The sequence below is a fragment of the Scyliorhinus canicula genome, chromosome 9 (genome assembly GCF_902713615.1).
Source record: "Scyliorhinus canicula chromosome 9, sScyCan1.1, whole genome shotgun sequence".
In the NCBI taxonomy this organism is placed as follows: Eukaryota; Metazoa; Chordata; class Chondrichthyes; order Carcharhiniformes; family Scyliorhinidae; genus Scyliorhinus; species Scyliorhinus canicula.
Window position 1 is genome coordinate 98436775 of NC_052154.1, and position 26126 is coordinate 98462900.

At 50.9% G+C, this 26126-nt stretch overlaps 1 protein-coding gene across 2 annotated transcripts in view; it reads left to right on the top strand.

Annotated features, from left to right (window-relative positions):
- The first annotated feature begins 11969 nt into the window (after window positions 1–11969).
- The window catches only part of mtch2 (mitochondrial carrier homolog 2), a 73746-nt gene continuing 59589 nt past the window's right edge, over window positions 11970–26126 (top strand). For both annotated transcript variants that reach the window (XM_038807318.1, XM_038807319.1), the window contains exon 1: window positions 11970–12128. In XM_038807318.1, the coding sequence (XP_038663246.1) occupies window positions 12042–12128 (87 nt within the window). In that variant the 5' untranslated portion in view covers window positions 11970–12041. The remainder of the gene's footprint in view (window positions 12129–26126) is intronic.

Sequence of the window (26126 nt, forward strand, 5' to 3'; positions counted from 1 at the left end):
AGCTGGGGGGCCTTGCGGCACAGGCTTGGGGGGTCCTCAGGTCGGGGGCCCATGCGGGGTTAGCGGGGTCCGCGGGAAACGAGTTGAGGCTGCGGAAGGAAACTTCCATCGTGATAGCAGCCTCTACGGTAGTCTCTAAGCCCTGGGCCCCATTTTCTAATAGTCTCTGGTGTACATAGTTAGATCGAAGGCCCGCTACAAAAATGTCCCACACAGCAAGCTCCCTATGTTCGGCCGCGGTTACGGCCTGGTAATTGCAGTCATTTGAGAGATTGTTCAACTCGTGTGCAAATTCAGCTAAAGTTTCAGTAGACCGTTGTCGGCGAGTCGTGAACACATGGCGGGCAAAAACCTTGTTCATGGGCCTAATATACATTTTGTCCAAAATCGCCAGCGCAGCGGTGTAGGAACCGGCTGGATTTAATTGTGTGGAAATTCTGTGGCTTACCCCCGCGTGCAGTAGGCTGAGCTTTTGTTCCTCCGTAGTTTCAGCGATGCTGATCTCGGCCAGGTAGGTCTTAAAACATTTCAGCCAGTGGCAGAAGGTTTCTTTTGCCTCTGCATCCTGCGGATCGAGTTCTAGACGTCCTGGTTTTAGAGCGGATTCCATGCTTTACTTCGGCAGCTTCTTAAGTGTATTAAATTGATGGAACCATCAATTCAGCGAACACGTGTAGTTGGATCTGAACAGAGGCTTTAATACACAAACAACAGAGCCAGCCTATTCGTCGTTGAACTCCAAATGACTGCAGGCTGGCTCTAAGGCACTGATCTTTATACATCGGTCCCAGGGAGAGGAGTCCTGGGCGGAGCCAAGGGAGGAGCCCAGTACAAACTCTCGCGTACTCCCGGAGCGACACCCCTCTGGTGGTCGGATAGTGCAACTGCACTTACAATGGTGGATAGTGAACATATATACACGGAGTTATATTGGCAACTATATATAGCATTGATCTTACAACGGGTAGATAACGGACATATATACATGGAGTGATATTGGCAACTATATATAGTGCGAATCACATTCACCACAGACGTGATCTATTTTGATTTTCATTAGGCCTTTGACAAGGTGCCGAAGAGGAGACTGTTAAATATGTTAAGAGCCCATGGTGTTAAGGGTAAGATCCTGGCATGGATAGAGGATTGGCCGACTGGCAGAAGGCAGAGAATGGGGATAAAGGGGTCTTTTTCAGGATGGCAGCCGGTGGCTAGTGGTGTGCCTCAAGGGGTGGTGCTGGGATCACAACTTTTCACAATATACATTAATGATTTGGAAGAAGGAACTGAAAGTACTGTTGCTAAGTTAGTAGATGATACAAAGATATGTAGAGGGACAGGTAGTATTGAGGAAGCAGGGGGGCTGCAGAAGGATTTGGACAATCTAGGAGAATGGGCAATGAAGTGGCAAATGAAATACAATGTGGAAAAGTGTGAGGTTATGCACTTTGGAAGGAGGAATTTAGTCATAGACTATTTTCTAAATGGAGAAATGCTTTGGAAATCAGAAGCGCAAAGGGACTTGGGAGTCCTTGTTCAAGATTCTCTTCAGGCTAGCGTGCAGATTCAGTGCGACCATCAATTCACGCAAAACAAGGAGTAAAAGTAACCGGGGCTTTGATCGACTAGAACAGTGCCTGCCTGCGACTGCTCTGCTAGTGAAAGCCGCCTACAGGGCTACTGCTCTTTATACCTCCCCTCAAGGGGTGGAGCCGGGGCGGAGACCACAAAGGGCACCAACATGATACATTCCAGTTAATATCGTACAATGGTCCATAGGTGGAGCCAACATGGGCAACAGCGTGATACAGTTACATACATGGTGAATGGTTAATGCAATACGTTCACCACACGGCAGTTAGGAAGGCAAATGCAATGTTAGCATTCATGTCGAGAGGGCCAGAATACAAGAGCAGGGATGTACTTCTGAGGCTGTATAAGGCTCTGGTCAGACCCCATTTGGAGTATTGTGAGCAGTTTTGGGCCCTGTATCTAAGGAAGGATGTGCTGGCCTTGGAAAGGGTCCAGAGGAGGTTCACAAGAATGGTCCCTAGAATGAAGAACGTGTTGTATGAGGAACGGTTCAGGACTCTGGGTCTGTATTCGGAGGTTAGAAGGATGAGGGGGGATCTTATTGAAACTTACAGGATACTGTGAAGCCTGGATAGGGTGGACGTGGAGAGGATGTTTCCACTTGTAGGAAAAACTAGAACCAGAGGTCACAAACTCAGATTAAAGGCACGATCCTTTCAAACAGAGATGAGGAGGAATTTCTTCAGCCAGAGGGTGGTGAATCTGTGGAACTCTTTGCCACAGAAGGTTGTGGAGGTCAAATCACTGAGTGCTTTAAGACAGAGATAGATTGGTTTTTAATTAATAAGGGGATCAGGGGTTATGAGAGAAGGCAGGAGAATGGGATGAGAAAAATGGCGGAGCAGACTCGATGGGCCGAGTGGCCTAATTCTTTCTTCTGTCTTATAGGTCTACTCTCCCTCTCTATACTCTCTCACTCTATACTCTCTCTCCTCTGTACTCTCTCACTCTGCACTCTCTCTCCTCTGTACTCTCTCTACACTCTGGGCGCGGTTCTCCGCTCCCCACGCCGGGTGGGAGAATCACGGGAGGGCCGGCCAACACTCACGACATGCCCCCCTGGTGCCCCTCTGCGATTCTCCCACCCCCCCTGCTTGGAGAATCGCCGCTCGCCGTTTTTCACGGCGACCGCCGATTCTCCGACCCGGATGGGCCGAACAGCCTGCCATTCGCGACCAGTTCACGACGGCAGCAACCACACCGGGTCGCTGCCGTCGTGAACCTGGTGCCAAACGCTGGTTTGACGCTTGTGGGGGGCGGAGAGGGGAGTGTGCACCACGGGCGTGCTTGGGAGGGGACTGGCCCGCGATCGGTGCCCACCGATCATCGGGCCGGCGTCTCAGAGGGACGCACTCTTTCCCCTCCACCACCCCGCAAGATCAAGCCGCCACGTCTTGCGGGGCGGCGGAGGGGAAGACGGCAACCGCACATGCGCGGGTTGGCGTTGGCCATCCCGCTCATTCGCGGCTGACGCCATTTGGCGCGCCGGCTGCGTCATTCTCGGGGCGCCGGGCCTTGACGCCAGTGACAAGGCCCGGCGGCCGAGAATAACGGAGCGCTGCCCCTAGCCCCCCGGGTGGGGGTGAATAAGGTGAGAGGAGCGGCCTCCGAGGCCGTCGTGAAACTCGGCCGAGTTCACAACGGCCTTCTCGATTTTCCACGGGAGCAGAGAATTCCGCCCATTCTCTTATACAGTCTTTTACTCTACCTCTCTGTATCTCTCTCTCTGTACTCTCTCCCTCTGTACTTGAGGAAATGAACAAAAAGGCATAATGGGTAGTTAGGCCAAGTTAGGAGTAACATTTTACTGCAGTAGAATAAGGAGTTAGGCTAGGGGACTTTTAAACATCAACTGGGATTCAAGGCAGGAAGAGGGGGATGGGCAGTCACTAAGACCATTTCTTTGTCGCCAAGGATACTGGGAAAAGGGGCCTCAGGCCAGGTTAAGGAATGTGGGGAAAGCCTATGGGAGCTTTGCATTTGTACCGTTGCCTTACTTGGTCGTATGTATGTGAAACTTGATGCAACTTGAATGTATATGAAATGAGATGTTTTTCCTTTTGTCCGGCACTCTGGCTGTTGAAGAGGCAGGAGACTGGTGGTGTTCTGCTCTCCCAATAGAGTGAGTCACCCCAGCTAGCTGGTTAAAATAAACAATAATTGATACCTGCAAACTCGTCTCAAATTTTATTGAGCCCAGACTGACAGCAAAAGAATCTGGATTGTCATACTCTCTTCCTGTGCTCTCTCCCTGTGCTCTCTCACTCTCTGTTGTCTCTCAGTACTTTCCCTCTGAACTCTCTCTGTACTCTGTTTACTCTCTCTCTTTGTACTCTCTCTCTGTACTCACACTACTCTCTCACACTGTATTCTCTGACTCTCTACTCTGTACTCTCTCTTGCTGTACTCTCACTCCCTGTACTCTCTCTCTGTATTCTCTCTCTCTGTCGGTACCACAGTGGTTAGCACTGTTACTTCACAGTGCCAGGGTCCCAGGTTCGATTCCCAGCCTGGGTCACTGTCTGTGTGGAGTCTGCACATTCTTCCCATGGCTGAGTGGTTTTCCTCTGGGTGCTCCAGTTTCATCCCACAAGTCCCGAAAGACGTGATGTTAGGTGAATTGGACATTCTGAAGATTCTCTCTGTGACTGGGGATTTTCACAGTAACTTCATTGCAGTGTTAATATAAGCCCACTTGTGACAATAATAAAGATTATTATACTCTCTCTCTCACTGTACTCTCGCACACTCCGTACTCTCGCACACTCTCTGTACTCTCTGTGTCCATACTCTCTTTCGCTCTTGGTGTACACTTTCTCTGTACACACTATTTATCTCTGTACACACACTCTGTTTATACACTCTCTCTGTGTACACGCAGTCTCTCAGTACACACACACACACACACACACACAGTGTACAACCACACTGTGCACACACACTCTCTGTACACACACACTATTTCTGTACACACTCTCTATACACACACACTCTCTCTGTGCACTCTCTCTCTCTCAGTGTACACTCTCTCTGTACGCACACTATCACTATCTCTGTGTACACACACACTCTCTCTGTACACAGAAACGTTGTACTCTCTCCCTGTGTGATGCACTATCAATTACCACAAACACGAGAGTAGTGGAACAATCGAGGCTTTATTGAGCAAAGATGTGGTGCCTCCTGTAGCTGGAACCAGAATGGCTGCAGCGCCGGCGAACACACACATTTATATGCCGCCTACTGAACGGAACCAGCAGGCAGGGATTTACCCTTGTACCTCTAATATACGGGCTGTTGCTCGTTCTGGGTGAGTGTGCTTAACACTCAATTTGGCTCTGTTTCATTACTTAGCTCTGGAGTCACCAGGTATCATTAAGATACCGCCACAAGTTTCAAGGTCAAGTTCAAATCAATAAAACCATACCCCAATTAGTACGTTCAAACAACTGAGTTTATTATAATACAATTATAATCCTACCCATGCACAAGCTAAGAGGATTAAACTATTCCTACCGCTAAATAAACAAATACTTATCTCGAAGGAACTGCCGGATCAGGGGACAAGGCCTTTTGCTCTGCTCTGGTCTGAAGACTTCAGGGTGGTACGGGTTAAAAAGGGGTCAGGAGTGTCTATCTCTGATAGCGAACATTGTGAGACTTACTTACTGGCGGCTGCTGTCCCAAACCTCTCCTCTCTCTCTCGTTCAAGGTCTTCTTGGCAAAAGCTGGTCGAAATGCTGGTCCAGAGAGGAGGGCTGGTCAAGGAGAGGAGGGTTGGTTCAGAAGAACGAACTAAGTGTGGGACCTGTCTTTTATAGGTCCCAGGGATCCGCACCCCTTTGGGCGGACCCCTTTACCCGCTCGGAATCGATTGGGTCTCTTCCCAATCGATATGTTTGAATCCCCCAATACTGAGGCTGTTCCTTGGCTACTGGGCGGGCTTTCAGGTGCTTTGTTTTCGGATCCCCATGGTGCCGGGATGTCTGGTTTCTCATACATTGTTGCAGTTACTTCCCCATTTGTGTCCATTGTCCCTGGGATTGTTCCATTACTATGTTAACTATCCCGGAGATTGCCTCATTAGCATGCAGAATGTTCGTTTCGGTGCTGTCTGCTCTCTTGGTAGACAGAATCCACATTTGCTTGGTGCAGCCTGCTGGTGCTGCAAACATTGTCCATTTTAACCTGTATGCTTTGCATTCCTCCATTTTGTATTTCGGGAATGGCCAACTTCGGTGGCTACAGGGCAGTGCCATAATACATGTAATATACTAATAGTGGTGACTACCACATTCATCCCCTGTTAAAATTAAGAGTCCAGCGGGGGGTGGTGGAAAACATTACAAATTAAGTCTGTCGGGGGCCTTGACCCTCCTCTGCGATCACCTCAGTCCTGGTGGTGATGTGGGCGCCGACCTGGTCACCTGTGACTCCGGGAGCGTGTTGTCCTCGTCTTCGTCACCCCTTAGTGGATCCAGCGAGGGGGCGGATCCTGCTGGGGCGGGGGCTGCGTTGAGGTTCGCTGGAGCGAGGGTGAGTGGCACAGGGGTGAATGAGGCAACCGGAGGGGGGGGGGGTGCAGGGCAGGTGTCGGGTCGGGGGCCGTGGGTGGGGATCCAGCAGTTGCCAGGTCCCGGTGGGGGACTGTGTCCTGGTGCCCGTCGGGGTTTGCCACGTAGGCGTACTGCGGGTTTGCATGTAAGTGGTGGAACTTTTCGACCAAGGGGTCCAACTTATGGGTCCGCACATACTTCCGAAGGAGGACGGGTCCAGGAGCTGTCAGCCACGTTGGGAGAAAGACCCTGGAGGTGGACTTCATGGGGAAGGCAAACACATGTTCGTGAGGGGTCTCATTAGTCGCGGTCCAGAGGAGTGAATGGATGGAGTGGAACGGGTCGAGGAGGACATCCTGCCAGCGGGAGACCGGGAGATCTTTAGACCGCAGGGCCAGCAGGACGGCCTTCCAGACCGTCCCGTTCTCCCTCTCCACCTGCCCGTTTCCCCAGGGGTTGTAGCTGGTTGTCCTGCTCGAGGCGATGCCTTTGCTGATGCAGCTCATCGCTCATGAAGGAGGATCCCCGATCACCGTGGACGTAGTTGGGGAAACCGAACAGAGTGAAGATGCTGTGCAGGGCTTTGGTTACTGTGGCAGAAGTCATATCGGGGCATGGGATGGCGAAAGGGAACCGGGAGTACTCACCAATCACATTCAGGAAATACGTGTTACGGTTGGTGGAGGGGAGGAGCCCTTTGAAGGCCACGCTGAGGCTTTCAAAGGGGGTGGGAGGCCTTCACCAGGTGCGATCTATCTGGCCGGTAGAAGTGCGGCTTGCACTCTGCGCGGACATGGCAGTCTCTGGTGATGGTCCTGACCTCCTCAATGGAGTAGGGCAGGTTGCGGGCCTTGATGAAATGGAAGAACCGGGTGACTCCCAGGTCGCAGAGGTTATGGTGGAGAGCCTGGAGTCAGTCCACATGTGCGCTGGCACATGTACCGCGGGATAGGGCATCAGGGAGCTCGTTGAGCTTCCCCGGGCGATACAAGATCTCATAATTATAGGTGGAGAGCTCGATCCTCCGCCTCAAGAGCTTGTTATTTTTAATCTTGCCCCGCTGTGTATTATTAAACATAAAGGTAACCGACCGTTGGTCAGTGAAGAGAGTGAATCTCCTGCCGGCCAGGTAATGCCTCCAATGTCGCACAGCTTCCACAATGGCTTGGGCCTCCTTTTCGACAGAGGAGTGCCGAATTTCGGAGGCATGGAGGGTGCGGGAAAAGAAGGCCACGGGCCTGCCAGCCTGGTTAAGGGTGGCGGCCAGAGCGACTTCCGATGCATCACTCTCCACCTGAAAGGGGAGGGTCTGGTCGACCGCATGCATCGTGGCCTTGGCGATGTCTGCCTTGATGCGGTTGAAGGCCTGGCTGGCCTCAGCTGCCAGGGGGAAAACTGTGGACTGAATGAGTGGGCAGGCCTTGTCTGCATAATTAGGGACCCACTGAGCGTAATAGGAGAAAAACCCCAGGCATTGTTTCAGGGCCTTGCGGCAGTGGGGGAGGGGGAGTTCCAGGAGGGAACGCATGCGGCCAGGGTCGGGCCCTAGGACTCCATTTTCCACGACATAGCCAAGGATAGCTAAGCGGTTGGTGCGGAACCCTCATTTCTCCTTATTGTGTGTGAGATTAAGGAGTTGGCGGTCTGGAAGAATTTTTGGAGGTTTGCGTCATGATCCTGCTGATCATGGCTTCAGATGGTGACGTTATCTAGGTACGGGAAGGTCCACAGTCCGTACTGGTCAATCATTCAGTCCATCCCTCGCTGGAAGACCAAGACCCCATGAGTGACGCAGAAGGGAACCCTAAGGAAGTGATAGAGGCAGCCATCTCCTTCGAACACAGTGTATTGGCGGTCCTCCGGGATGATGGGGAGCTGGTGGTAGCCAGACTTCAAGTCCGCTGTGGAAAAGATTCGATACTGCGCAATCTGATTGACCATGTCAGATATGCGTGGGAAGGGGTACACGTCGAGCTGCGTGTACCGATTGATGATTATAGTCAATGACCATCCTGTGCTTCTCCCCAGTCTTCACTACCACCACTTGAGCTCTCCAGAGGCTGTTGCTGGCCTCAATGACCCCTTCCTGCAGAAGCCGTTGGACCTCCGACCTGATGAAGGTCCTGTCCTGGGCACTGTACCATCTGCTCCTGGTGGCGTTGGGTTTGCAATCCAGGGTGAGGTTCGCAAACAGGGAAGGTGGATCGACCTTAAGGGGCGTAAGGCCGCAGACGGTGAGGCGGGGTTCCGCCGAATTTTAAAGTTAGGCTTTAGAGATGGCACTGGAAACCAGGCCGAGTAACAGGGCAGCGCAGAGGTGGGGGAGGACGTAGAGCCGGAAGTTGTTGAACTCTATGCCTTGGATGGTGAGGGTCGCGATGCAGTACCCCCGGATTTCCACAGAATGGGATCCGGGAGATTTTCTGGGTGACGGGGTGTACTGGGAGGGAACAGCACCTTACCGTAGTGGGGTGGATGAAGCTCTCTGTGCTCCCGGAGTCAAAAAGGCAGGTCGTCTCGTGCCCATCAGTCTTCACCATCGTCGCTGCGGTCACGAGGTTGCGGGGCCGGGACTGATCCAGGGTGATAGAGGGGAGCTGCGGCAGATGCTGGGAGGTCCCGGGCTGGTCAGTGATGATGGAGGTAGCGGCAGGCGATGAACGGCCAGACGAGCAGGGGTCCTGAGGCGCCATCCAAAATGGCGCCAAAGATGGCGGCACCCACGGGGCGCACATGGTGGGCAGCATCAACGGTGGCATTGCCCATGGGCTGCACGTGGCTTGCTAAGGGGAAAATGGCGGCGACCCTGGGTCGCACGTGGGGGGTGCAGGGTGCCTGGAAACAATGGCGACCGACCGGGCCTGGCAAACAGAAGCGCAGTCTCCTTTCTTCCCACATCCGTTGCAGGTCGCGCTCTGCACCGGGCAGCACTGCCCGGGGTGTTTGTTTTGCCCGCAAAAATAAGACTTGGCCCCCCCCCAGAGTTGGCTGGCTGCCGCATGACGCAGGCTTGCGGTGAGCTGGAGTCAGCAGCTGGTGGGGCCCACGAGGGTGCCGCGCGGTCGGGGGCGTAGGACTGAATGTTACGGGAGGCCACTTCTAACGAGTTCGCGAGCTGCCTAGTTCCTGCAAGATCAACGTACCCCCTTCCAGTAGCCGCTGGCGGACGTACGCAGACCTCATGCCCGTGACGTAAGCGTCTCTAATTAAAAGTTCTGTGTGTAGGACTGCCGAAACTGCCTGGCAGTCACAGTTCTTCCTAGGATGTGCAGGGCACACCAGAAATCATCCATTGAGTTGCTGTCTCGTGGCCTTGAGGTGCCTGGCGTATACTTGATTTACTGGTCGAACGTAATGTCCCTTCAGGAGCTCCATCGCTGTGGAGTAGGTGGGTGCATCCTGGATGAGGGGTAAAATATCAGGGCTCACCCATGAATAAAGGACTTGAAGCTTCTGCAAGTCCGAGGGTTGCTCAGCGGATGTTCGGAGGTAGCTTTCGAAGCAGGCTAGCCAGTGCTCAAAGGTGGACGTAGCGTTGGCTGCTTGAGGGCTCAGCTGCAGGCGATCAGGCTTGATGCGGAGATCCATCGTTTAAAAAATTTTGCTCAATAAATTGATGCACTATCAATTACCACAAAGATGAGAATAGTGGAAAAATCGAGGCTTTATTGAGCAAAGATGTGGTGCCTCCTGTAGTTGGAACCAGAATGGCTGCAGCACAGGAGAGCACACACATTTATACGCCAACTACTGGGCGGAGCCAACAGGCAGGGATTTACCCTTGTACCTCTAATATACAGGCAGTGCCGTAATACATGTAATATACTACTAGTGGTGACTACCACTTTGTGCACATTCTCTCTGTGTACATACTCTCTTTCTCACTCTGTACACACAATCTCTGTTTGTGCACTCTATCCACACTCTCTCTCGCTCTGTCCACACTCTGTGTGCACTCTCTCTGCATATACTCTCTCTCTCTGTCTCTCTACGCAGACTGTGTACACTCTCTCTCTCTGTGCACTCTCTGTACATACACACACTCACTCTCTCTCTGTACACTCTATCCATACACTCTGTACAATTTCTCTGTGTACTCTCTGTGTGTGTGTACTCTATATCTCTTTATACACTGTGTACTCTCTCTCTGTGTACTCTATATCTGTCTGTACACACGGTGTACTCTCTCTCTCTCTGTACTCTATATCTCTGTACACACTGTGTACTCTGTGTGTGTGTACTCTATATCTGTCTGTACACACTGTGTACTCTGTGTGCTCTATATCTCTGTCTGTACACACTGTGTACACTCTGTGTGTGTGTACTCTTTATCTGTGTGTGTACTCTATATCTGTACACACTGTGTACTCTGTGTGTGTGTGTACTCTATATCTGTGTCTGGACACACTGTGTACTCAGTGTGTGTGTGTGTACTCTATATCTCTGTCTGTACACACTGTACTCTGTGTGTGTGTACTCTATATCTCTGTACACACTGTGTACTCTGTGTGTGTATACTCTATATCTGTGTCTGGACACACTATGTACTCTCTGTATGTGTGTACTCTATATCTCTGTCTGTACACACTGTGTACTCTGTGTGTGTGTGTACTCTATATCTGTGTCTGGACACACTATGTACTCTCTGTATGTGTGTACTCTATATCTCTGTCTGTACACACTGTGTACTCTGTGTGTGTGTACTCTATATCTGTGTCTGGACACACTGTGTACTCTGTGTGTGTGTGTACTCTATATCTCTGTCTGGACACACTGTGTACTCTCTGTGCGTGTGTACTCTATATCTGTGTCTGGACACACTGTATATTCTGTGTGTGTGTGTGTACTCTATATCTCTGTCTGTACACACTGTGTACTCTCTGTGTGTGTATACTCTATATCTGTGTCTGGATACACTGTATATTCTCTGTGTGTGTGTGTACTCTATATCTCTGTCTGTACACACTATATTATATCTGTGTCTGGACACACTGTGTACTCTGTGTGTGTGTGTACTCTATATCTCTGTCTGGACACACTGTGTACTCTCTGTGCGTGTGTACTCTATATCTGTGTCTGGACACACTGTATATTCTGTGTGTGTGTGTGTACTCTATATCTCTGTCTGTACACACTGTGTACTCTCTGTGTGTGTATACTCTATATCTGTGTCTGGACACACTGTATATTCTCTGTGTGTGTGTGTTCTCTATATCTCTGTCTGTACACACTGTGTACTCTCTGTGTGTGTATACTCTATATCTGTGTCTGGACACACTGTATATTCTCTGTGTGTGTGTGTACTCTATATCTCTGTCTGTACACACTGTATATTATATCAGTGTCTGGACACACTGTGTACTCTATGTGTGTGTATACTCTATATCTGTGTCTGGACACACTGTATATTCTCTGTGTGTGTGTGTACTCTATATCTCTGTCTGTACACACTGTATATTCTCTGTGTGTGTGTACTCTATATCTCTGTCTGTACACACTGTATATTCTCTCTGTGTGTGTGTACTCTATATCTGTGTCTGGACACACTGTATATTCTGTGTGTGTGTGTGTACTCTATATCTGTCTGTACACACTGTGTACTCTCTGTGTGTGTATACTCTATATCTGTGTCTGGACACACTGTATATTCTGTGTGTGTGTGTACTCTATATCTCTGTCTGTACACACTGTATATTCTCTGTGTGTGTGTGTACTCTATATCTGTGTCTGGACACACTGTGTACTCTCTGTGTGTGTGCTCTATATCTGTGTCTGGACACACTGTATATTCTCTCTGTGTGTGTACTCTATCTGTGTCTGTACACAGACACTCTCTGAGGCTCCGCCCTCTGTGTCTATTTCCGGTTCCGCGTGGTGTGTTCTGGGTTCACAATGGCGGACACCTGGAGCCAGCTCTATCTGGGAGCGGGGCTGACGGTTCTATCGCACCCGCTCATGTTCGTCAAGGTGTTGATCCAGGTGAGGCCGCGTCGCTGAGATATCCTGTCCCCGAAAGCAAGAGACTTACCCAGGGAGAGAGCGCGACCGCCCCTCCCAATAGAGAGGGACGGACCCCCCCCCCCCGCTTCCCGATAGAGAGGTACAGACTCCCCCCCCCCCCCCTCCCCATAGAGAGGGCCAGTCCCCCCCCCCATAGAGAGGGTCAGTCCCCCCCACCCCCCCCCCCCCCCCATAGACAGGGCCATTCTCTCCTCCCCATAGAGAGGGCCATTCTCCACCCCCCCCCCCCCATAGAGAGGGCCAGTCCCCCCCCCCCCCCCCCATAGAGAGGGCCATTCTCTCCTCCCCATAGAGAGGGCCATTCTCACCCCCCCCCCCCCATAGAGAGGGCCATTCTCCCTCCCCATAGAGAGGGCCATTCTTCCCCCCCCCCCCCCCATAGAGAGGGCCATTCTCCCTCCCCATAGAGAGGGCCAGACCCCCCTTCCCCATAGAGAGGGCCATTCTCCCTCCCCATAGAAAGGGCCAGACCCCCCTTCCCCATAAAGAGGGCCATTCTCCCTCCCCATAGAGAGGGCCAGACCCCCCTTCCCCATAGAGAGGGCAAGACCCCCCTTCCCCATAGAGAGGGCCAGACCCCCCTTCCCCATAGAGAGGGCCACACCCCCCTGCCCCATTGAGAGGGCCAGACCCCCCCCTGCCCCATTGAGAGGGCCAGACCCCCCCCCTCCCCGTAGAGTTGGGCAGACCCCCCGTCCCCTCCCCGTAGAGTTGGGCAGACCCCCGTCCCCTCCCCGTAGAGTTGGGCAGACCCCCGTCCCCTCCCCGTAGAGTTGGGCAGACCCCCGTCCCCTCCCCGTAGAGTTGGGCAGACCCCCGTCCCCTCCCCGTAGAGTTGGGCAGACCCCCGTCCCCTCCCCGTAGAGTTGGGAAGACCCCCGTCCCCTCCCCGTAGAGTTGGGCAGACCCCCGTCCCCTCCCCGTAGAGTTGGGCAGACCCCCGTCCCCTCCCCGTAGAGTTGGGCAGACCCCCGTCCCCTCCCCGTAGAGTTGGGCAGACCCCCGTCCCCTCCCCGTAGAGTTGGGCAGACCCCCGTCCCCTCCCCGTAGAGTTGGGCAGACCCCCGTCCCCTCCCCGTAGAGTTGGGCAGACCCCCGTCCCCTCCCCGTAGAGTTGGGCAGACCCCCGTCCCCTCCCCGTAGAGTTGGGCAGACCCCCGTCCCCTCCCCGTAGAGTTGGGCAGACCCCCGTCCCCTCCCCGTAGAGTTGGGCAGACCCCCGTCCCTTCCCCGTAGAGTTGGGCAGACCCCCGTCCCCTCCCCGTAGAGTTGGGAAGACCCCCCTCCCCTCCCCGTAGAGTTGGGCAGACCCCCGTCCCCTCCCCGTAGAGTTGGGCAGACCCCCGTCCCCTCCCCGTAGAGTTGGGCAGACCCCCGTCCCCTCCCCGTAGAGTTGGGGAGACCCCCGTCCCCTCCCCGTAGAGTTGGGCAGACCCCCGTCCCCTCCCCGTAGAGATGGGCAGACCCCCCCCCCCCCCCCCCCCCTTCACAGTGGAGCCTGACCGCCCGCCCCCCGCCCTTCACAGTAGAGCCGGTCAGCCCCCCCCCCCCATTGAGCAGGACAGAGCCCCTCCCCGTAGAGTTGGGCAGACCCCCGTCCCCTCCCCGTAGAGTTGGGCAGACCCCCGTCCCCTCCCCGTAGAGTTGGGCAGACCCCCGTCCCCTCCCCGTAGAGTTGGGCAGACCCCCGTCCCCTCCCCGTAGAGTTGGGCAGACCCCCGTCCCCTCCCCGTAGAGTTGGGCAGACCCCCGTCCCCTCCCCGTAGAGTTGGGCAGACCCCCGTCCCCTCCCCGTAGAGTTGGGCAGACCCCCGTCCCCTCCCCGTAGAGTTGGGCAGACCCCCCCCCCCCTTCACAGTGGAGCCTGACCGCCCGCCCCCCGCCCTTCACAGTAGAGCCGGTCAGCCCCCCCCCCCCCCCCCCCCCCCATTGAGCAGGACAGAGCCCCTCCCCGTAGAGTTGGGCAGACCCCCGTCCCCTCCCCGTAGAGTTGGGCAGACCCCCGTCCCCTCCCCGTAGAGTTGGGCAGACCCCCGTCCCCTCCCCGTAGAGTTGGGCAGACCCCCGTCCCCTCCCCGTAGAGTTGGGCAGACCCCCGTCCCCTCCCCGTAGAGTTGGGCAGTCCCCCGTCCCCTCCCCGTAGAGTTGGGCAGACCCCCGTCCCCTCCCCGTAGAGTTGGGCAGACCCCCGTCCCCTCCCCGTAGAGTTGGGCAGACCCCCGTCCCCTCCCCGTAGAGTTGGGCAGACCCCCCCCCCCTTCACAGTAGAGCCTGACCGCCCGCCCCCCCCCCCTTCACAGTAGAGCCGGTCAGCCCCCCCCCCCCCCCCATTGAGCAGGACAGAGCCCCTCCCCGTAGATCCAGAGAGACCCCCCCCCTCCCTCCCTCCTGAAGAGCCGGGCCTACTGTATCCCAAGTGCTGATCCCGCTCATAGCTGAGTGAGAGACAGTGAATGTATGGGACACAGTGCCCGGCCTGCACTTTGTTTACGGACTTCCCCCTTTGCACCCTGTACTCAAAAAATCTGTGGTGATGCTGTGATATTCGTGTTTGATATACTGCTTTATTTCTTCGCTCTCTGGCCATTAACAAATCTGTGTCGCCTGCCCACCAACACTCCGAAGTGCCTCTTTGGGTTTGCCGATTGTGTATTCTGGTATATAATTTAACCGTAATATTATCAAGTATCTTTTGCATTGAGGTGAGTGGATAGTGAAGAGGTACTGCAACTGGGTTGCTCCTGTCCCCCATTCACGAGCAGTATTCACAAGTCACTGTGACACAAGGCAGTGCTTTAAGCCATTTGGATGGTACACTCACTAAATATATTTCATTTATTTTTACTTACAAGATAAAAATTGTGCAGTAACATAATAAGCTATCTTAAAGAACCCTGTACTTTGTGTAAATTGGTACCTCCTTGGTGCTGGCACTTTCTGTTTTAAAGTCACGTATGCCAGGCTAGATTGTGCTTTAGTAGTCAGTCCCCAGCTGTGGCTGATGCAGCAGTCCTTTGAGTAACTGATCTCCAGTGTGGTGTACCACTGCAGTTTGAGGTCCAGTGTGTGTGTGGAACAATGCTGCTGTTGCCTGTGATGCAGGTAGCCCAGGCTTCAGTTGCCTTGTTTAATCCAGTACATGATGGTAGTGGAGTTGGGGAAGATGGCTGGGCAGACAGATTTGTTCTCCTTGCAGAACCTTGTCTTGTAGAAGTAGTGCAGGTCGCTGGGCTTAGCCCTGGACAAACACTCGGCCAAGGCCCTGTCGCACTCGCATGACATCCGGCTACACACGGTCCTCCCTTTACACTCTGTCTGGGCCCTCTTGCATGTGAAGTTGTACAGGCTCCATTTGACGTGACTGTGACAGCCCAGGGTCACTCTGGTGTGGTAATAACAGCAGTCGTGTAGGAAGCAGCACTGGTCTACCTGATCGACCGGCCTGCTCGAGCCACCGGTGCCACAATAGCAGCCGTAGTTGTGGAGCTTGAGGAGGGGAATTCCCAGTTTGGAACGATAACACCACAAGGTCATGGCCATGTCAACGAGACCCCGGCGCTCTCGGAGTGCACTCGGCCCCAGCTCGGCTCCAGGACACAGGCAGAGCCAAACAACTGCAAGCAGAACCATCAACATCTTTGCCTCTTTCTATCCAGGCTCCCTGTCTGCTGTTTTTTGCTTTCCTGCCTTTTATTAAGCCCTGTGTTTCTTCCCTCCCTTTCCTGATATCATATGATCCCTGGCCCTCCCTCCCCTCTCACACCTCACACATTTGCCTCCTGAAGTCTCCTCCTTGATGGTTGCACATCCCAATGGAATTTAAATTTAGTTCTAGATATTCCTGGTTATTTTAGTGGGACTGTTCCAAGAAAAGAAAAGCCTAACTTTTTTTTTGCTTTCGGCTGAAAGATTAAAGAAGAGATGATTGTAGGTATGAGTGTATGCAAAAATAGTTGCAGGCAGTGTTGAGGCGCATGGAGTGAAAACTTCCTATCCTTTCAAAATGTTCCTGCTCCTGCACTTTCTGTTACCACTGTCGTTTGCTATTTATTGTTATCTGCTAAAAAATTAACATCTTTTCAATCTAATCGGGATTAGAGTTTTGAGTCTTGATCGTTAACAGTGCCTGTGATGTGTATGTTCTCAGTAATCTTATCCATGTAAGATCATCAATGCTACAAGTGCCTTTCTTCATCTACACTGTCACCTGAGACTGGAGGAGCATCTCACTTAATAATGTACCCCTCTCATCATCAGTGTCTTGCCTGTGGGGTCTGGCCCCTTGCTTGGCCTTCCTATCAAATGAAGCACAGCACTATATTGTATCAATCTCGTCACACCAGAGCCAGCGAGTTCATTTTCTGGTGTATTCATGCATTTTTGAGTCCAGTCACAGTTATGTCCTTGGCTTAATTTTCTGCCCCTTTCCAATATATCAACTTCAACCTTCTCCAAATGCCACCTGAAAAACCAGCTGCGACACCCTGTGAATGAGCCTCCCAGAGAGGTGTAATTCCCCGCCCTGTCACGGCGTGATGGTCCTCAGTTCAGCACCTCCCCATGACCATCGAGGATTTATTTAATGCTAGCTGTAAAACCACAGGAGCCTCACATGTAATTTAACAAAATGTTGACGCAAGTAAATGTCCCAGAGTCACACCAGGGTTGTATTTACTGTAGTTAGAAAGTTGCATCTTTTTCTCCGTACAAGTGTTTTTTATTATTTTACCCAGTAAAACAAAAGTGAACCCAAGGGCAACAAAAATAGCACCAACAGCAGGGCAAGAAATTGCTTTAGCCTGTAGCGTGTACATAGTAGAAGATGTTCCATTCATCCAGAGTTAGTACCCTAGTCACTTCCACAGACAGACTGATCCCCATATCTTTTGATTTGAGCAAAGCTGAAATATTGTATTTGGGCCCAGCAGTTAAGCTCAGCAAATCACTCCTAAGACAACCTTTCGTCTTGTGGCAGATTGGAAAATATCACACCGTTAGACTTTCAAACAGGCTTAACTATGATTTGGATTTATTTACAAATAAGATGTAGTAAAAGCACATGCGAAAAATTATATAATCCAACTAGTAATTTACACTGCTACAAACTGCACCAGTTTGATTTAGCCATTTTCATTCTGCATTTACTCTGAATATTTAACACCTGTAAAATAGATCAAACATTTCACTGAAATAATTTCAAGTGGGTTCAGCAGGACTTAGTACTCTTGCTTTTTATAGTAGAAATGGTTTTGATGTAAATGTAGGTGGCATGATCAAGATGTTTGCAAACAACACATAAACATGTCGCGTGGTATATAGAGAGGAGGATTTCTGACAACTGCAGGAAGGTATAAATGAACTGGTCAGGTGCCCAGAAAAGTGGCAAATGGAATTCAACCCAGAAAATTGTGAGGTGATGCATTTGAGGAGGTCAAACAAGGCAAGGATTACACAATAAATGCGAGTAAACGGAGAGGTGTAGAGGAAATGAAGGAACTTAGAATCATAGATCATAGAATTTGCAGTGCAGAAGGAGGCCATTCGGCCCATCGAGTCTGCCATGGCCCTTGGAAAGAGCACCTTACCCAAGCCCACACCTCCACCCTCCCCGTAACCTTACCAACCTTTTTTTGAACACTAAGGGCAATTTATCATGGCCAATCCACCTAACCTGCACATCTTTGGACTGTGGGAGGAAACCAGAGCACCCGGAGGAAACCCACGCAGACACGGGGAGAACGTGTAGACTCCGCACAGACAGTGACCCAAGCGGGGAATTGAACCTGGGATCCTGGAGCCGTGAAGCAGTTGTGCTAACCAATATGCTACCATGCTGCCCACAGAATGAATCTGTACAGATCCCTGAAGGTAACAGGACAGGTCGATAAGGTGGTGAAGAAGGCAGATGAAATCTTTTTGTTTCTTAGCTGAGGTGTAGAATACAAGAGCAAGGAGGTTATCATAGATATAGAATTTACAGTGCAGAAGGAGACCTGTGAACAGACAAGACAGAGGCCTGACTTCTCTGACCCAGTACCCCATGGTGCAAGCATCAACCGACAAAGAATTTTCATAGAATTTACAGTGCAGAAGGAGGCCATTCAGCCCATCGATTCTGCATCGGACCTTAGGAAGAGCACCTTACCGAAGCCCACACCTCCACGCTATCCCTGTAACCCAGTTACCCCACCTAACCTTTTTGGACACTAAGGACAATTTAGCATGGCCAATCCACCTAACCTGTACATCTTCGGATACATCTTCGGACTGGATAATGTGGATTCCAGAACTGCACTCTGCTCTACTCTAGCTGTGGCCTAACCAATGTTTTATACAGTTCCAGCATAACCTTCCTGCTCTCAAACTCTGTACCTCGGCTACTAAAGGTAAGTATAGCATATGCCTCCTTAACTATTGTATCCACCTGCTTTGCTACCTTAAGGACATCAAGGTCCCTCTGATCTTCGGTGATTCCCTGGGTCTTGTTGTTCATCATGTATTCCCTTGCATTGTTTGTCCTGCCAAGTGCATCAACTCACACTTATCCGGATTGAATTCCATTTACCACCTATCAGCCCATCTGACTAGCCTGTCTATATCCTCGTGTAATCTAAGGCTCACTATTTAGCACCCCATCAATTTTCGTATCATCCGCGAACATACTGATCAATCCTCCTGTAGAACCGTAGAAAAGTTATAGCACAGAACGAGGCCATTCGGTCCATCTAGTTCATGCCCGCCCTAGACACCTACATATCTAAATCATTTATATAAACCACAAACAGTAAGGGCTCCAGCACTGATCCCTGCGGGACCCCACTGGACATAGGCTTCCAGTCAGAAAAACACCCCTTGGTCATCACCCTCTGCTTCCTGCAACTCAACCAATTCTGGATCCAATTTTACAAATTTCCTTGGATCCCATTGACTCTTCACTATCATGCTCCCATGTGGGACCTTATCAAAAGCCTGGCTGAAGTCCAAGTTGACTACATCAAATGAGGGTGGGGTGGGGGTGAATAGGCAGAGTGGCCTCTTTATGCTTTAAATCTTTCTGCAGTTTCTCACTATCTGAAAAGGAAGAATTGAGTGGGGATGTGGGCAGAGGATGCTGGGAGTAGCTGGACGTGAATTGTTCCTTCGGGGAACTAGCATGGATATGTTAGTCAAATGCCATCTTCTGTGCTGTAATAGTCAACTTTACAGCACACAAGGAGGCCTTTCGTGTCTGTGCCGGCCATCAAGCACCTTCCTATTCTAGCCCCATTTCCCAGCACTTGGTCTGTAGCTTTGTATGCTTATGGTATTCCAAGCGCTCATCTAAATGCCTAACATTGTTTCTGCCTCCACCACCCTGTCAGGGAGAGATTTACATTTCAAACCACCCTCTGGATGAAAATAATTTCCTCAAATCCCATCTAAATCTCCTGCCCCTGTTGCTAATTGTGCTTTACTTAATTACTCTGTTTTATAACCTTTGCTCTAGAGTCGCCAGGTATCTTTATGATACCACCACGGGGTTCAAAGCCAAGTGCTGATCAACAATTCAATACACCAGTTAGTAAGTTTCAAATCAAAACACATTTATTATACACAGTCAATCAATACTCATGCATAAAACTCTACTTACTAGACTTGCTCTAACACTAAAAGGCCTGTACTTAGCTTTGGAAATGGCCCACCAGGTCAGGGGAACAATGACCTTTTGTTCGATTCTGAGGCTGCAGGCTTCAAGCTGGTATGGACTAGTAGCGAGGAGCGCCTATCTCATAGCGTGCGTGGACTGGAGACTTACTTGGTTGGTGTAGCTGCTAGGCAGGTCTCTCGTTGAGAGTCACGGTCAAGAGTTGTTTCGAGCTGCTGAGAGACCCTGCCAAGGAGGACGAATTGAACTTGAGGACTCTGTTTTATAGTCCCCAGGGGTTTTGCGCCCTTTTGGGTGGACCCCGTACCTGGTTCCAATTGATTGGACTAAGTCCCAATCGTTCTGATCGATTTCTCCAATACTGGAGCTGTTCCCTGATCGCTGGGCGGTTCCTATGTGTCCATTGACCTTCCTTTGTCTTGGCTCCTGCTGGCGCCGTGGAGTCTGGTTTGGTCTCGATTACTTTAATGTATCCAATTGTTTCTGGGGATCGCTCATTAGTATGAAGATGATCGCTGGTTTTGGTTCTGTCTGGGTTTTTGCAAGTCTTAATACACAGGAAACCTTGCACCTGCTTGTTTCCCTGTGCCTGGCTGAATTTCCCTGCATTCTTAGCGGGATCCATTTTGGAATCAGGAAGTGGCCAACCAAGGTGGCTACACTCCCTCCTTGTGATCCTCAACGCGAAGCGTGAAGGATCACATTACTGCGGTGTCTTCATTCCCTGACCCAGCGAGCACTCTTCCTTGGCCTCTACACTGACCATAACTTATGCAATAAAAATTTTAACTAACAATTCTAAGTGGTGCTATGTCATAAAGGGACATGCATTACAAACCAAGAACTGGAACCTCTAACTATCCTCAATAAACTACTCTCTCTTAAATCATCCAAACATACTAACTTCCTAACAGTACAAAATATAATGGCAGCATTCACATTTTCCTCTGGCTTGGCGGTCAAGCACAGAGTTTTACAACCTTATAGTCACGAACGAAACACATTTCTATATTTACAAATGACGCACAAACAAAACAAAAGTTCTTTATTAAATCTCAAGGGGTTCGGGGGCCTGGTGGAAACCGAAAATAGGGGATCTCATCCTGTATACCGGGGTGCGAGAGTGGTAGGCTCTCCTTTGCCATTTCTTCATGCGGATAGTCTGCATGATGCTGCAGAGTATTGCCAATGCCAGAAGTGATTCAACTACATACCATGTTATGAGCCTATCACACCAGGTTGGGGTATCGTTGGTTGTTACTGGGCTCTGGGTGCTATGGGGGAGTGAATCATTGACGGCCTGTGGAGGGGGGGTGAGGGGGTTCGCATTTGCGCACAACCAAATACATCGTATAACTACAGCAACAAAGATGGAGGTTGTCTTCATCTTTCTCTTTTCTCATTTCCTTCTCTTCCTGGAGCTTCTGGAATTCTGTGGATACAAGCATAATTTCTGTATTATCTTGTTTAATATCTTGTACGTTAGCAGGTCTGTCCTTTAGTGCCAATTACCCATTATAATTGGTCACCATCTGTGACTCCCTCGTTTTTTTAAAAAAAACCGAATTTCAGGACCAGACATACTTAAAAATACTGAAACAGTGCGAGCCGTCTCGCAATCTCTGCGATTTACCCTCCAAATGTTTGAGGATGTAAATAGCAGGAGGGGTAGCAACCGAAGGGTTACCTTAAAACAAAACACAACTTTTGAACCAAAAGAGCCAAAATGAGTTGCGTATGGGCCGCGACGGGTAAGAGTTGGATGGAATCCCCGGGTAGGGCGGGCTGCGCTGTACCCGAGCTTGGCTGACCAGAGGGGGGTCCTCAGACAGGGCGGGAACCACTGCCGTTTCTCCACTGCCTGAGTAACCGGCAAGAATGGGCAAGAATGTAGTCATCGTGGTGGGTTGCAGTAGTGTCTCTACCGCCAAACCAGAAGAGCAGCTACGAATTGGGTGCTGGCAAGTTCTCAGTGGTTTCGGCTGATAAGCGTGCCGTCAAATTAGAAGAGCAATTATGAGATCGTCTCTGGCAAGTTCTCATAGGTTTCTGCGGACAAATTTGGCGTGGGGCTGTGGAAGGCTGTTTAAATGCAAACAAAGAACATTTGACAAACACATACAAACAAACATGCAACGAATATCGTGCAGGTTCCATCAGAAAGGACACCGTTTCTCTCAAGCGGTTCCTTATTAACATCATCTGGACACCTCAGTTATCTGTTGCGAACAGGGTCGCATAGGGATTCTCGTTTTGGGAGTCAGACTCAATGTCATCCTCTTCTCCCGGATGCCATACTCTTGTATGGAGAAGGGTTGCCAAAGCTGCGTGATGTGACTTGGGGTCCATCTCGTCGTTCCTGTACGAATTGTCATGGTGCCAAATACATGTGTCTTGTTCTGTGGAAATGGAGTCGGGGTCGTCATCGTAGGGCGGTGGTGGTGGTGGTGGGTGTGGGTTGTTAAGGAATGTGACCAGGAAGGGATCACTCGAATCGTGTTCAGATTCGCTGGGTGTGGGGCCTGTTACAGGGGAAAAGTAGGGAGGTGTGCTGTGGCTGAAGTCTGTGTCACTGTCGCTGTCTCTGCTGCTGCTTGTGGGTGTTCCGGGGCGGAGTCTAGAGTCGGGGCGGAGTCGAGGTCGAGTCCGTGGATGGGCTGGTCCTGCTGGGGGAGGGTAGGCATACGTTTCCCGTGGGCGGGGCGAGGTGTTCTGCTGCGTCGAGCATGACGTGGTGTGCATGGTTAGACTGCGAGCCATATGCCTTGAGCTGGTTTATATGAAACCACGCAGTCTTTCCATTGGGGTACGTAACTTTATAAACGGAGGGGCTTACTTTGTCCGCAATGGAGTACGGACCTGAATACTTGGGTGACAGGAATGTGCTGGGGTTGTAAATGGAGAGCATAACCTGCTGTCCTACATCAAACTCAGTTGCATGCACTGTCTTGTCGAAACACGCCTTGCTCTGTTTCTTCCTGGTGTCTAGTTTTACTGCGGCTGCCAGCTGAGCCGTTTTTACATTCTCTACTAATTGTCTCACTGCGTTCTCGTGGGTGAGGGCCATCACTTCGGGGCTGGTCAAGTCAAGTCCTAACAAAAATTCTGTGCCTTTCATGGGGCGTCCGGTCATAAGTGTGGGGGTGTAACGTGTGGGGGGTGTAACCTGTGGATGTGGAAACAGTGTTACGCAAAAACATTAGTGCAAAAGGGAGAACTGGGTCCCAAGTGGTGTTGTTTTGTTGGACCATTTTTCTGAGAGTTGCTTTTAGGGCCAATTCATTTGTTCCACGATACCATTTGACTGGGGGTGGTATGTGATGTGGAATTTTTGGCTGATGTCAAATATCAACTATAGGACGTTTTTCATTACACGTCCCGTAAAATGGGAGCCTTGGTCGGATTCAATGCTGCGGGGGAGTCCCCATCTCGTAAAGATGTGGTGGGTCAGAATTTTAGCTGTGGTCTTTGCCATGTTTGTCCTTGATGGGAATGCCTCTACCCATTTCGTAAACGTGTCTATAACTACCAACACATATTTATAACCATTTCTGCAAGGGGGCAAGGGTCCTATGAAATCAATCTGGAGGTTAGTCCAGGGGCCATTAATGGGGCGGGTGTGGCTGAGTTGAGCTTTTTTCGCATACCTGTCCGGATTGTTTTGGGCACAGATAAGGCAATTCTCAACATAGTGGGCGATGTCTTCCTTTAAATTTGGCCACCAACAGAGCTGCCTGAGGTGGGCTGTAGTGGGATCAATTCCCTGATGCCCATGACTATCATGGAACAAACAAATGAGCTGATTCCTGTCCTGTTCAGGAACCACATAAAGAGTGTCTTTCAGGATCACACCGTCATGTGTGGTCAGTGCATTTTTAAACTTGTTATATGGGGCTGGGAAGTTACCTTTTAAAATCTCCCGGAGATTTCCATCTTGCTTCTGGGCCTGCACTAAATCTTCGATATTTGTCTGTGAGACCTGAACTGCGTTCACAGGGGCGCTTTTGGGGGGGGGGGGGGGGGGGGGGGGTTCCAAAAATAACCATGCCTGGAACCTGCTTTAGCAAGTGCGTCAGCTTTTACATTTCCAGGTGGGGATGAACGGTGGTGACTTAACTTTTATAATTCCAAATGTCCTGTCCTTTGCTTGTTCTAAAATATGTCGGAGTAATGGGGCTGATGGGCGGGGTTTCCCGTCTGCGGAAACAAATCCTCTTGCTTCCCACAGGGGTAGGAATTCTGTTAGGCTGTTGCAGACATAGAGGCTGTCCGAGTATATGTCTGCTGGGCTGGGGAACGAACCTGGGTGATCTACTATATATGCAATGGCTGCCAGTTCTGCCTGCGAGCCTAAGTGTCCTGGTAGCTTTAATGAAATTTCCTCTAGGGCGCGTCCCTGCGCGTCCTCTACATAAATTCCGCATCCTGTTGTGCGTTTTCCATCTAATACAGTGGAAGAACCGTCCACATATATTCTCAGGGGTGCGCACATGTCTGTGTGCTGGGGTCCCTGGGGTGAACTACCTAACTTCTTGGGAGGTGTTTTTGCGATAAAGGGGCCTGTGTTGTGGTGTGGTGAGATAATCTCACATTTATGGGGGTGCCTGTGTACTGTAGGTTGTCGGCTAGGAAAGTGTGGGTTTTAGTCCTTTTAACAGTGATGTCCTGTCCCTGCAAAAGAAGGGTCCATCTGGCTGCTCGGATCTGGCTGACTGCCGTCCTTAAGTCGTCCGTCTAGTAAAAGTTGTGTGGGGATGTGTTCCGTGAGGATTGTGATGGGGTTAAGTCTGGTTATATATGAAAAATACTGAACTGCCCAGAAAACTGCGAGCTCGTGCCTTTCACAGGCAGAAAATCCTTGCTCCACAGGATCTAAAACTCTTGATGCTTATGCCACGGGTCTTAACTCTTCGTGCCGTTCCTGTAGGAGCACGGCCGAAAGGGTGCGATCTGTGCTAGCTACCTCAATAGCCTAGGGGGAAAGTGGGTCTGGAACTTGTAGTGCGGGGGCTGCGATGAGTGCGCGTTTTAAAGCATCCACGGCATCCGTATGCTGCGGAAGCCATTCCCAAGGAGCTTTCTTCTTTAGGAGGTCGGAGAGGGGCGCTGCTTTGGTGGCGAAACCGTCTGTGGTTTCGGCAGAAGCCAACCAGTCCTAAAAACGACCGGAGGGCTAATACATTCTGGGGAAGGGGCAATTTGGCAATCGAGTCAATCCTTTTATGCTCGATCTCACATTTACCGTGCGTGATAATCGTTCTCAAATATACCAATTTGTCTTCCAAAATTTGGGCCTTCTTGGGGTTCACTTTGCATCCAATCTGCTGTAGGAGTCCTAGGAGTTCTGACAGAAGCGAGATGTGCTCTGCCTTTGTGTCTGTCTGCAGTAACAGGTCGTCTACATACTGGACCAGACATTCGGGGCGAGAAAATTTTGATAAACCATTTGCCAGCTGTCGGTGGAAAATGGAGGGGGAGTTGTGGAATCCTTGCGGAAGGCATCTCCACATCATATTGCTGACCTTTGAAAGTGAAGGCAAATTTGTACTGGCACGCTTTTGCCAATGGAATGGACCAGAATCCATTACTGATGTCTAAAACCGTAAAATATCGTGAGTGGCGTCCCTGTTTGAGCATGGTCTCGGGACTTGTGGCTACAGTGGGGGCTGCGGCTGGGGTGACTTTGTTAAGTTCCTGGTAATCGATGGTCAGTCGCCATGATCCATCGGGTTTTCTTACTGGCCAAATCGGGGCATTATTAGTGGAGGCTACTGATCTAAGTACGCCCTGTTCTAATAAGCTGTCAATTACTTTTGAGATTTCTCCCTCTGCCTCTTGGGGAAATCCATCTGAACCGAACCACCCATCATGCCACAGTCGTGTTTATGACTTGCAAATGCTGCCCTGTTTTTCTGCAGAACTGCCCTAAGGGCAGCACGGTAGCATTGTGGATAGCACAATGGCTTCACAGCTCCAGTGTCCCAGGTTCGATTCTGGCTTGGGTCACTGTCTGTGCGGAGTCTGCACATCCTCCCCGTGTGTGCGTGGGTTTCCTCCGGGTGCTCCGGTTTCCTCCCACAGTCCAAAGATGTGCAGGTTAGGTGGATTGGCCATGATAGATTGCCCTTAGTGTCCAAAATTGCCCTTAGTGTTGGGTGGGGTTACTGGGTTATTGGGATAGGGGAGGTGTTGACCTTGGGTAGGGTGCTCTTTCCAAGAGCCGGTGCAGACTCGATGGGCCAAATGGCCTCCTTCTGCACTGTAAATTCTATGATTCTAACCTGTTTGCCTTTGCTAATTGTAGTCGGGTC